General features: G+C 35.0%; 1 protein-coding gene across 27 annotated transcripts in view; it reads right to left on the bottom strand.

Moving 5' to 3' along the window:
• The window catches only part of NRCAM (neuronal cell adhesion molecule), a 165,891-nt gene that overhangs the window by 33,509 nt on the left and 119,317 nt on the right, over positions 1-13,065 (bottom strand). For 19 of the 27 annotated variants that reach the window (XM_087764179.1, XM_087764187.1, XM_087764185.1 and 16 more), the window contains 11 exons: positions 12,686-12,852; positions 12,455-12,602; positions 11,788-11,912; positions 10,880-10,909; positions 9,378-9,479; positions 6,232-6,429; positions 6,048-6,118; positions 4,949-5,174; positions 4,538-4,653; positions 461-665; positions 138-260 (listed from right to left, as the gene is read on the bottom strand). In XM_087764179.1, coding sequence (XP_087620305.1) covers positions 138-260; positions 461-665; positions 4,538-4,653; positions 4,949-5,174; positions 6,048-6,118; positions 6,232-6,429; positions 9,378-9,479; positions 10,880-10,909; positions 11,788-11,912; positions 12,455-12,602; positions 12,686-12,852 — 1,511 coding nt within the window. The remainder of the gene's footprint in view (positions 1-137; positions 261-460; positions 666-4,537; positions 4,654-4,948; positions 5,175-6,047; positions 6,119-6,231; positions 6,430-9,377; positions 9,480-10,879; positions 10,910-11,787; positions 11,913-12,454; positions 12,603-12,685; positions 12,853-13,065) is intronic. The other 8 variants (XM_087764195.1, XM_087764184.1, XM_087764194.1 and 5 more) reach the window with 1 other exon arrangement.

Here is a 13,065-nt window from a genome sequence, read left to right as displayed (position 1 = left end):
TTTTTCAAACTTGACATCTACAGTGCAATCATATCTTTTGTACATTACAAATTTAACATAATTTTTTCTTAATAAATGGATTATTATTTGGTAGACATATTGTCTGAGCTAGAGCTATATATTCATAATTAACTTACTTGGCTGAAACTTCAGTATATATGATGTCAAAACACCATTTGGATGGGTAGGTGAACCCCACTCCAGAGTCAGAGAGTCCAACGTTGGGTTAGTAATCTTCAAAAAGGAGGGTGAGCTAGGAACTTTTAAGAAGAATATACAGTAAATACAAAGTAGATTAACTTAAAACAGCTCATGAATTATTAATTCTTAAGAATATTATTGTATCGAGTCAGATTATTATTTTATGATGTCCAAGATGCAAATTCAGCAATTATACCCTTAGTGTTCTATTTCTGAATATACCACATTTAGTTTATTCTCTAACTTTCTCATTTCATACCTCCTTCAGGGGTCTTAAATACTTTGTCTGGGCTTGCTGGTCCTTCTCCTTTACCATTAACAACTCTAACATTCAGCTTGTAAGAACTATAAGGCTCCAGCCCTGGCAACATTCCGAAAGTCTTGTTTCCCCTGAAAGTCAAGATCTTTTTTTCTACATGCCGCCTACTCCTTCTGGATAGACTCTGCACTTTCCAGTAGTAAACCTAAAGACAAAAGAAAATCTACAGTGAGTGTTTAGGTGTTCTAATTTTACAAACTCTTAAGCTTTTCCATGAGTATCCATGAATTATAGGTAGGAATAAGTGCAGTTTTAATAAGCTCAGGTGAGACACATCATAGAGCTTTCCTGCTCCAGAAACAGACCTTGTTCAGAAACAGTCATGTCTACACAACTGGGTAAGACTATCACCTGCCAGTTCTGCTAATGCTCAAAGCCAGTTTGACACAAGTTCTGGTTTCGAACTGCATTAGTATGTGATGGTTCTCATGTGAGCAAGTCCATCTGAGAGGTAGGACTCATTCATACCATCCATTCTTGCAGGAAGATGTCTACACAGCTTCCAAAGCAGACTTGCACTTTGCCACTTTGTTATGTCACACACCTGACCATGCTATTCCCTGTGATGTGGAAGCCAAGTAGGTATTTTTAAATGGGAAAGAAACCAAAATATTTGTCTGGGTTGGAAAAACACACAAGTTCTGAAAGGACTCTGAGGTTACAGTCATGGAATGATCTCCACCTAGCGACAGGAAGACTATTCCTCCATTTATGTGACAATTAGATCAGATCACAAAGCTGATTTTGGTGTCCATTTTGCTGATTGAGTTTCTAAGAAACTACAGATGAGCATCAGAGGTAATTACCTTGACTGCAGTCTCTTTACTACACAGTCTCTCTACCATGGTATCTGGAAAGATATTAACAGTTGCCCCTACAAAGACTTGTATTATTCCTAGGATTGTCACCTTTGTATACGTCAATGTTCATTTTTCACAGCATAATTTTCATGGATGTATGATCACACACTAAAACTGATAAAGCAATGTAAATGGGTAAAATCCTGGTTTCATTTAGGCCAACTGCAAAACACCTCTTTAATTGAAGAAGCTGGGATTTCACACATGAATTCCAAAAAGGGAACTGTTAAGACTTCCAAAGCCCAACTAGGTAGCTTATAAAGCAATGTTACACTGTCACCAGCTTTCTATTGCTAACAACATATCATTTCACTCTAATCACTGCTAAGCACCACTGTGTTTTACATGGCCTGAGTTAATGTTTTTCAACACTGCCAGCTGTCATCCTGTAGCTCTCATCCTACCAGCTAGCGTAGAAAGCCATTTACAAGCTAACACAAGCTTGAAGCGTTGGTACTATTAGTATTGAAACTCATCAGGTATAGTTCATGATATTTTAAGAATTGTTAGCCAGTAACTTTTCACAAAGCACATGATTAGAGTTGGATCCTCACTTGTCACTAGCCAGGCTGAAATTAAAAGAGAGTGTTAATAAGCTGGGTTTGATAAGCAGTGAGTTGGAAGAGGAACATGACAGTAAAAAAGACTGCATCACATTTTTCACATACTGTATTGAATAACCACTGAATTCATAAAAATAACAGGAAGAAATGGCAGCAGTAACAGTGAAAAGAATTATTTTTAAAATTTCTTCTTAGGTTTGAAATGCTTTATAGGACCACAGTATATCAAGCTAGATTAATACAAGAGCAAAATATGAGTGATGTGCTGTAGACTGCTGCTAGATGTCTTCCTGCTTTGTTCATACATTTGTCTTCATGACGTGACTCTTCAGAGAAATACCCTTCTCTTTATTAAGAAACGTGTCCTTAATGCAACACTGCATATTGGGCTACCATCTGAAATAATTTTATTAATTCGGAAAGCCTGAGTTTGCTAGTAGGATTTTGCTGATGTGTTTAAAAAGAGATAGTCATGTGCTTTGTAAGCTATGTCAATATCTAAGACTCTTAAAGCATACTTGGCATCCATAAGAGGTTTTCAGCTTAAATTCAGAGAAAGCTTTATAACAATAACTATCCGCTAGGTCTTAGGACTTGTTATGCCTTACCTAGTTTTTAGCCTATTTTAGCTTGATTTAGCTGTATCTGCAATAATTAATTAAGAAACTTTTGCTGCATCTGCAACTTATTCAATGATATACCATTGTCTTGTTTGTCCTAGCCATAACAGCAAAACTACTCAGTGGTCAGGTCTCAATCCTGTGGTCTTGAGCTTGTTTTATTTATAATTGTTGACTAACTTATTTTAGCTTCAGTTTTGCTTAGCTTTGTGTAATTGTGTGGTTCTCCTCCCCACAGAAAGAAATCATAGTGTACACAGAGAAGGACTAATACATTAAACAGAAGTAATCATGGCATGACTAACCCCTTAGACCAACTGGAAAGGAAAGCGTGCAACCCATTAGCAAATACAGGACAGAAAATAACCCTCAGAGACTCCAAGTCTGAGGAAAAAGAAATCTCCATCTAAACTTGGGATGATGACAACTCGCTGTAAGCATGCCTTTGACGGGGGAGAACATAACACCTGATGTATGGGCAGACGTTTGTGTCTATGGATTTTTTTGTATTATTAATGATCTTTAACAGAAATTTAGTGACTTGGATTATGAGCATTAGCATTGCTGTAACTGGATTAATAATAAGCACTAGCTTCACTAAATTCTAACTCTTTAATCCTCACATAACGGATGTTTTCTTTTGGTTGCCCATTTGTGTGTGAAATACCAGGTTGATATGAGACTATCATCTAACAGATAAACATCTAAGAGACTAATAAGTCCTGTTTCTCAGCTGAGTTTATTATCTAGGGTAAAGCACCACACTAACCACAAATACTTGCGCTAGCTCATACAGAACTAGCTTCAGTCTCTCTGAACGGTGGTATTTTGTGCCAGGTAAGTGACATCCACATACCAGGAACTCACATTCATATGGTAACCAGCTGTAATGCGCTGAAGTTTGGTTTCAATGCTCTTGAACGCTAGTCCTCCATTTTATAAGTATAATGTACATTTATTTTCCTCCAAATATTCATTACTCTTTTTCCGCCTTTCATTTAAACAGAAGTAGTTAAAATTAGTCTGTCTTACAAAGTAACCTAGTTCAGGCTGTGTAACTAGTCTGTTTTGTTAGAATGTATTTATTAGTATACTTGCAGAGGAGCAAAGAAGTAATTATTTTTTATTTTCTTCTATTGTTGCATAGGAAGTCAGTATATCCTCTCATTCCACTCTTCCCTCCACAACCAGTCTACCATGCTTCTGCAGTTTCCACTCTTGAGTTTCTTCTGATGGGCTTCTAGTGCAACCTCTGAAACAACTTTTGCCATCAGATTTTCCCTGTCTTCCAGGGACACCAGTTCCCCCAGTTTCTAACCTTGAAGTCCTTCTGTCTCCCATTCTCTATTAATTGCAGTCTTTTGTCTCCAACACAGCCTTTTCAGTTATCATCAAAGCCAGCACATTATCTTACACTAAGCTTCCTTCAATTATATGTACACTCCAAATCTTCTGCCATTTCCTATCTCCTTAAACTGAGCTTTTAAACTGAGCTTTTTCTTGGCCTCCAAAAAGACACAGCACCCAGCATAAGCTGGCAAGTGGCCAGTTAGTTACTCAGAATTAAAGATGTGATTAATCATATTATGGCAGACAATGAGTAATCTTAGCATTAGACCTAGAAGAGGCTCCTACAGAAACTATTTCCTCTCATCCTCTAAATATCCTTTTGGAATAAGATCTGTAAAACTATTATCATTTTTTAATCTATATAATGTGTACAAACTTAATTGCAGGCACATCCCATTATTCTTCAAGGACAATGTCACAGGAGGCTTGTGCTACAAGGCTGGAACATTGCTGAAATTTAAATGAATTGTATTGATGCTGTTGCTCTTGTCAGCAAAACTTGTGAGCTCACTGAAAACCAAGAGTCCTCTTATATGTCAGTTACTTCAATCTGGAAACAGTCTCATATAGGAAGAGTGATCTATTCTAATAAACGAGGAACAGAAAGCTTTTGACTGTACTTACTTTGTACCCTTGAAGGTGTCCTCGGACACTTTTTAGTGGAACTGGGTCCCAATGCACCTTTGCTAATGTGCTGTTAATAACATGAACCTGCACATTGCCTGGAGCAACCATTGGCACTGTGTGGAAAGGATGCAACAAGTACCTAGTTAGAATGAGACACCACATGAATATACTTTTTCAGAATGAGTCTTTGCATTGCACTCAAGGAATACGTTAAAATGTTCCTATGTTAAAAAGCTGACCTCAGGATTAATACTGCGGAGTATTATGAAGCCTTATTATCTCCAAATTACTTCATTTTAATGAAAAAAATAACTATCCCCCTTTTTCAATATTTTAGTATTTTAAATACCCATGCAGGTTACACATTTAGTTGCTTTTATTACAGTTGAGTGAAACTACAAAACTTACAGTCTTCCCCTGAATGTCCAATCACCTCTGATGGCTCTGGTGCATATCCCAGGTCATTTAAAGCTTGTACTTTTATTTCATAGGGAACAAAAGTTGGTGTACCAGACACAATATATTTAGATACATTTGCAACTATAACAGATGTCCATTCATCATCAACATCTTTCTGACGCCAGCTGACTTTGTACTGAAGCCCTGGTCCATTAGACTGAAAACCTTTTAAAGACTGAAATGAAAAGAAATATTTTTTAAAACATACTGAAGCATCTGAAAAATCCAAAGTCACAAAGGAAATACAGTGATTCTTCTTTAGAATTTTACTGAAAATTTACCACTGTGTTCTGTGACAGAGAAGCCCTGCTGAAATTTTCAAGCTATGCAATTTAGCTTTTACAAGAGGTCAGTTAAGTTGCTTTTCATTCAATAGTAAAAATCACATTGAATGGTGATCCTGGCTAATTCTCATGCAACCATACATTGTGATCACTATATACATACTTTGTTTTCAAGTATTTCTTAAGACGTGGAAGAGGGAAAAATAGACTTACACCAGCTCCCTATAAACAGTGTTCCCTAGACAATGTTTCTTGCCTGGGATGGGAAATTGGTTTTCCATGGCTCTCCTTGAGCTCCTGTCATGATGGTAAGGACATGATAGAGAAAACTTTTCCACAACAGTGGAAGAGTGCACAATAATTTGGTTCATCACAAAAGTTGAGGGCAGAATTAGGATTCACATTAGAATTCATTCTAAAAATAAGACTCTACTTGAGATAAACCACCATTTACATATTTAAGTTTTCCTAAATTGGCAGCAAAACATCGTGTATTACCAAATTAATGTCTTACCTTGAGAAATCACTCAAGGAAAATATGGCACCTTAACATTTTTTTTTTTTTTATAATGCATGCAGCTTTTTCCTCAAAGTGAAGACGGGGAAACATCTGGATTCTACTCTTTTTCAAGAATGCTTTAAGCAAGCAGCGCATTGGGTATTCTCATAACATGTTCACAGTTAGATCATTATTATTTCTCTAAAAAAAATGCTACTCACAGACCTGAAAACAAATAAATGAAACCTCCAAAAAACAAACTTACCTCCCATGTTATTACCAAATTATCAGGTTCTGAGCCTATCCCTTGTACATTAGCAGGATTTTCATCAGGGTCTAAAAATAAAATATTTACACGTGAACAAGAATGACTGCTGTTTGCATTCCAAGCAAATTCAATGCCATTCATAGTATAAATCAATCACTGTTAAGCAGGAATAGTTATTTACTTGCAGATTTTGTCAGGTACTGCTCAGATGGTTCACTCGGCTGACTTCTGCCAATCTCATTGACAGCTATCACACGGAATGAGTAGTTGACGTATGGAGACAACTTCAACTGTACTGTTGTCTGAGTTCCAGGAACTTCCGTCTGGTAATGCCATACCCCTGGTTCATGCAGCCCATCTTCATATTCAATCACAAAGTCTGTAAACAGAAATTGAATCCAACTTTGTGTCAAAACTTGCAACACCTTCCTAGATCAGTGTAGGCATTTCTGAATGAGCTAATCAGAAGGGAGTGATCGAATCAATGTTTTTAAAAATCATGGAACTTGAAATATAAGTACATAAACCAGAACAAAAATCTATAATGTGGATCTCAAAAGTACTGCCTAGGTAGAAATATAATAGAAACACTCTTATTCGGTATTCTCACTCATGCAGCTATCTGTCAGGTAACACATTATTACAAGAGCTCTCTATCAGGTACTGGATTTTAATGTAACAGGAACCCTTAAACTATCACAGTAAGAAAGTGGGACAAGATTGGAATTTTGATGTAAAAGTAATATTCGGCTGACAAATATATTGGTCTTAGTCGTATAAAGCTGACAGTAAGTAGTACCTGTACAATATTAAAACTCTCTGAGTATTCCATTTTCCCCAATGAGACTGGCCTAGTGAAGAACTATTGAAAGTCAAGAACCAGTACTTGAGGAAGGTTTTCGAGAGCACTTTTCAGTGTCTTCAAATTAAGTCAAGGAATGTATGTTCAGAAGCTAAATTTCTTGAGAGTTCTCTGTGTGAACATTACGATGATTAGTGCTAAGATGCTACAAAGTATATAACCTCAGGGAAAAACAGGTTTGTAGAACTCCAAAAAGAAAATCATACTCATTATCAAAGAAAAAAGGACATTTTTTTTCAGCTGTGGAACAGCCAAAAAAGCTTCCTGCTCTTAGGCATGAGATATAAATTTTGAAACACTTAAGAGGAATTGTTAGAATGCACTAAATAAATAGGAGAAGAATGCATAGTCTGAATATATTCCATGGAACCTTAAGTTTCGATATACAAAATTTACATGAGCATCAAATGTTTGTGTGTTGTGTAACAAAAATTTTGCCCTATCTCATGTATAGGTGGGGACAAGAAGCCAGAATATGACTCAGAATACATCCTGTTTGCACTACTAAAGAAATTCTGAGGGGCATCTAGAAATTCCTTTTAGAAGAATACTTACAGTACCACATAGAAATAATCCACAACAGTTTGAGGAGCCAAGATGTTCAAGAAGTAAAATAGATAAGTATTACTAATCATAGCCTTCTGGACTTAAGGCTTGCAGATTTCATCCTGACCTGAGTCTTAAGAAAGAGGGACAACTGGCCCCAAATTACTGCCTGAGTTATAGCTGGTGTTGTGTGTTCAGAGGTAAAGGTCTTGGGATGGGATGTTTTCTGGACCACAGTCTTTGTTGAAAAGGTGAGAATATTACATGTTAAAAAAACCCAGCACCCAAGAAGTTTTCACTACTGCTTTTTGCTTCCCTTGTAACTAGCATTCTGCCTGCCAGCTCCAGTAGAACAATTTATAGGAGACTTCAAGGAAAAAAATTCTATTTGAGCTTTCAGAGAGATTCTAGCATGTCAATCATATTACTTGTGTAAAAGGATCACTCATAATGAAGTGCTATCCTTGAGTCTTGGTCTGCACTTTGAAGTGATAGCAGCAGCAGCAATAACAGGCTTGCTTATGAAGCAAATGCCTTATTTTGCAGGCTCTCAGGGGACCATGCAGCAATATAAATTGTATCATAATTAAAACCAGCATTATTTAGTCGGAAGAGTTCAATTTCCAATATCAGAATGCATGCAATATCTCGCTTCTAGAAAAACTCATGAGCCAGCACCACCTAGTATCATCTGTTGAAACAGTGGGAACTTATTCCTATAGAAAAGCAATACTTGTGTTTTCTGTTCTGGAAAAAATGAAAATACTGATACAGGAGTATATGAATAAGCCATAACTTAAATACAATTCAACTATTTTACTAAACTTCTATATATTATATTTTTAAAAGTATATTACTAGTTGAAATAGATTAGAAAAGTCTGACAGTGTAAAACTTCAGCAAAATCCCTTAGTGTTTCATTAAAATGCAATCAAAATCTTTGATGTGTTCTGAAATTTGCGAAATTCTGCTTTCACAAAACTTCCTTTCCAGATCCCTGATAGTTATGGTCTGTGTCCAGTGTTGATACTGACCAGCATCAGACCCTGGAGAGCAACACTCAATAAGTCAGCCTAACTCATTCATTCCAAATATAGTGTGTACACTGATCTTGGTAACTTGTGGCAGTTATTAACTAAAAATACATGGCATAAATAATTAAATAATTACATTAAGTTGCTCATAATGAAAAACTTGCCCCGACAGATCTTTCTGTTATTTTTTGGAAAACAAACAGTAACATCCTTCTTTCTTCCTTCTAAATTCCCCCTCTGTCCTCTCTGCTCGATATAAGCAACAGTATCTTTCATCATGTTGTACTGGGAGGAATAACAGTATTTAAGATCAATTTCCTGTCTCAAAAGCTTATAGGTGTTTATTTTCTATGTCTTATGGACATGCTTTATTCCTTGAACTGTCTGGACTTGAAAAAAACAGAAAACCTATAAAACTATCTGCCTTATATTTTCATGAAGAATAAGCTTCTGTATCAGTAGTGATAGATAATCCCTAAAGATATTGGTACTGATGCTATTTCAAATTCATGGGAATTACAAAAGAGTTAATGCAAGATGTTAGTAGCTCTCTCCTTCAGAAGCACACAACTAATGAACAAGGCTATTCTCTACATATTCGTAAGACTGGACCTTGTCAGACAGAGCTCATATCATTATCAACTTCTATGTAACTAGCAGAGGTTTTTGGATCAAAAGCCCAGCTCTTTAGGGCAGTAAATAGTCTCTCTGCTTGGCTGTACAGTAGAGGACATTCAGTGACTTTTTTTAATATAAATAAAACTGTAGTGAATGAATTTACCATTCTTCCATGCTGCATGCAAAATTTATCTCAGAACTCTTTGGAACCTGACAACAGTTAATGTAATGCTGTTAACGTAATGCAATAGACACAAACAAACATACTTGTAATGGGACTGTTATTTTCGTCTCCTGGTATCCATGAGAGTTCAACACTTCTTTCTAGCTGACCTGTAAGTTCCAAGTCAAAGGGTGGATTTGGCCGAGCTGTAAATCAAATGAACACAAAGTAAATAATCACACCAGAATATGCAGGTTCATCTTTGAAAAAATCTTTACATTCCAATCAAAAGAATTCCACAAATACAGCAGGGCAGATCTACTCACTTACGTAAGCATGACTTTATGACCATTAGCATGCAATTGTTACAAAACAGAGATAAAATGGAGAACTGATGTATCTGGAAACTTCTATACATTAACAAGAATCTATATTTGATTTTATCTACATCTGATTGCACTGTGATATAAAAAATGTAATGAGATTCAAAGAATTATGAAATGCATGTTTAGTTTATCTTTGAATGATTATGGGTGGTTATCTATTGTAAATAGAAATATTTAATAAAACATGGAAAATAAAGAAGCGTCACATCAAAGCAGCTTTTCTAGAATCACTACAAATATTTTCTATGTGAATTCAAAACAAGTATATTTCAAATAGAAACTAATTGCAAGTTACTGTCATTTAGTTTTTGCTGTACTTCTAAAAAATCTTGAACTACCATGCAAGCTGTCAATATACATCCTTATAATGCATAAAGATGTAACCGTCCATTCCAAATTGCTGAAAATAATTCATTAAATGATTTGTTACACAAAAATCGAGACTGATGAGTAGGTTCATTTAAGAATACATAGGCATTTTCACTGAATGTGACGGGATTTACATGAAAGTGCTTAAGAAGCTTATACTTAAAAGTGTTTTAGGCATATTATATTGCATTTTAAAACCCAAATCCAGAAAAAATGCTACCAAATTTAAGGTTGTATAAAATACTCTTAAATTTAAGACTGTACCTGACTGACAGATTTTTGGGGGAATTTCAGCTTTAATTTTAAAATCCTTGTTAGCAATTTCATCAATCATAAACCAAACTGGTCAATATGGTCCTATCCATTTTATGATTAAAGGAAAATGAACACAAACTATGAAATAAAGTACACCAGGCCTACAAAGCTGCCATCAAAAGCAATGTGAAAACATACCATAATTTGGTTGGTGCAAGTTCTTTGATAGTGAATTAGCTTTCAACAAACAGCTGGATTTACTTTTCAGATCTTTCATTTATTATATAACTAATTTGCATTACAGTGTTCTCTATGAGAAAACATTATCACACTGTAACCAACCTTAATTAAAATAATTTATCTCTGAAAATCATTTATTCCCTAAAATATAAACCAGCACGCACTGTAAAATTCCGAAGTCTAGTACTCCAGTAATGAAGCAGTTGGTAAAATGGGATGAAACCACACACACACACACACACACACACGCAAACACAGGAAAAAGGGAAAAAAAGAAAAGATGTTGCACTTGGCAATAGGCAAATGAGAAATACATCTGTCAGATGAAGTAGAAAGAGAACTTCGTATTAGTTTACCGTAAATGACAGCTGGAGTTGGGGGAGCAGCTGAAAAGAACATTAATATAAAGGATGTAATCAGTTAGTAGCCAAAAAACCAGAATACTATAGGTAGTTAAAGACCATAATTATTAGAGACAAAGAAAAGTTAATTTATTTAGAGTAAATGGTTGATTTTAAATAATACATTGATAATTTTTTACGGAAAAGTTATAAAAGTATTCTTGAATATTTTATCCATTTTTTTAATAAGGATAGATCAAGAACATAAATAAAGTAAGCAATCTTATAAAATTTTTTAAATAAGTACTAGACGTTTGGCGTATGTCATTCCTGGATCGACATAAAATTACAACACAATTTTAAACGACAAGCATACTTGACTTTGAATCTCAGCTTGAACTCAGGTAAGAATCATTCAGGACATTTACTTAAAACTTTCTTACAAATTGGGAGAAGGGGTAAAGTAACATATTTTACAATAATCTGCAATCATAGAAACTTAACAGAGAGAACTAATTTAAAGAGATAATCCTTGAAAAGTCATACAACCAAGCACACTCAGTCTTTCTGAAGCATAATCTAGCTGTGAGATTCCTGAGATAACGTTTATGTCCAAATACTCTGCAATATGTAATCCACTGTGTTAGTTCGGATGTGATGCAAATAAAAACCTATACAGCATGAAACGGAATGTGTCCTGTAGTTACTGGACCCTTTTGTAAGTAGCTGATTCAAAAGCAAACTTCAGGGTAAGACTATATTTTTAAAAAATTGAAACACATTTACAAATAGGTGACATTTCCTTTGTCCTGTCCTAGAAACAAAACTATGTTTGTGCTTTTCATTTTAAATCTAATGCTGTTTTCATACTTAACAGTAATTAAACACAGTTCTGCTATCATAAAGTTTGAGAGTATTCTTACCAACAACAGTAAGCACAGCACTTGCTGAAACACTGTCCAGAGTAGTATTAACTATGCAAGTGTATGTTCCATCATCTTTATCAGTTACATTCATAATGGTCAAGTTGTCTTTACCAACTAGAAACCTGTAAATACAATAGATTCAGCCACTGATTTTTCAATAACTGGTACTGTTATAAGAAACTTGCATAAGACATTATCAAATCCCGTATACTTGTGTATTTCAGCAAATACCTAGACAGCAATGTAAGCTATGGGACTATGTCAGCCTTTTCTACATTGCTCTTGACCATCTTCCCACAGTAACTGTCTATCCTAATGTGCTTTTATTTCCAAATAACTAAACAATTTTTAATTATCTGTGATCTAGAGCAAAATAGTCTTTCGTGATCCCTTTGGCTTCTTCTGCCAATTGTCTTCTCCTTACAATTGATATACATGGCCAATGTGTACAATTAAAAACTTTTACATCTCATTTTATTTTGAATTCTATCTTAATATTTTCACCACACTGGGTAAGTCCTTTAGTCACCAAATATGGGACAGTGATGATATTTATCAGTCTTCTTTGGAAAATGTCAATAGGTCAATATGTTCCTTTCAAAGATCAGGAAAAGGAGCAGACAAAAGAAACTAGAAAATTAAAGGAAGATTATTTTGTCCATACCTTTCATCATCTGGCAGTTCATTATTGTCCTTCAACCATATAACTGCTGGTAATAAGGTAGAATCATGTTTTATTATACACTCAAATGAAACTTGACCATATCTCTGAATCACTTTGTATTCTGGCTGTTTAATTATCATTGTTGGATCTGAAATTTAAAATGGCTATTAGATATTTAGAAAGTCTGAAATTCTATACTAACCTGTGATGAGAGTGTGATTCATTTCTTACCTTTAACTTCCAATTGCACCTCATTTTGTATCTTTCCTAATTCATTCCTTGCTACACATGTGTATGTACCAGTACTGTCCTTTTGAGCCACTGGAATTTCCAAGGTTCCATTATCATGGAAAACATATTCATTTCCACGCAAGATGCTGCCTTTCACTCCCTTAAACCTTTATATAGAAAGTAATATCATTATCCGACATCATAGTTAAATTCTGTTGCATTTTATTATCAGAAAATGCAAACTTGGGACTGTATTAGAAAATACAGACAGAATCACATAATGAAATTTAAACTTGACTCTGTAGGGATAACTTAACTGTTGTTACATTAAGTATATGTAATATTGTATTAGTGTATTTCAATCAGCATATATTTAAAAA

This window comes from Nipponia nippon, unplaced genomic scaffold, assembly GCF_047370975.1.
Source record: "Nipponia nippon isolate SJK-2023a ecotype South Korea unplaced genomic scaffold, ASM4737097v1 scaffold_3, whole genome shotgun sequence".
In the NCBI taxonomy this organism is placed as follows: Eukaryota; Metazoa; Chordata; class Aves; order Pelecaniformes; family Threskiornithidae; genus Nipponia; species Nipponia nippon.
The sequence above is the reverse complement of the archived record's forward strand: the minus strand, read 5'-3'. Positions and strand labels throughout refer to the sequence as shown.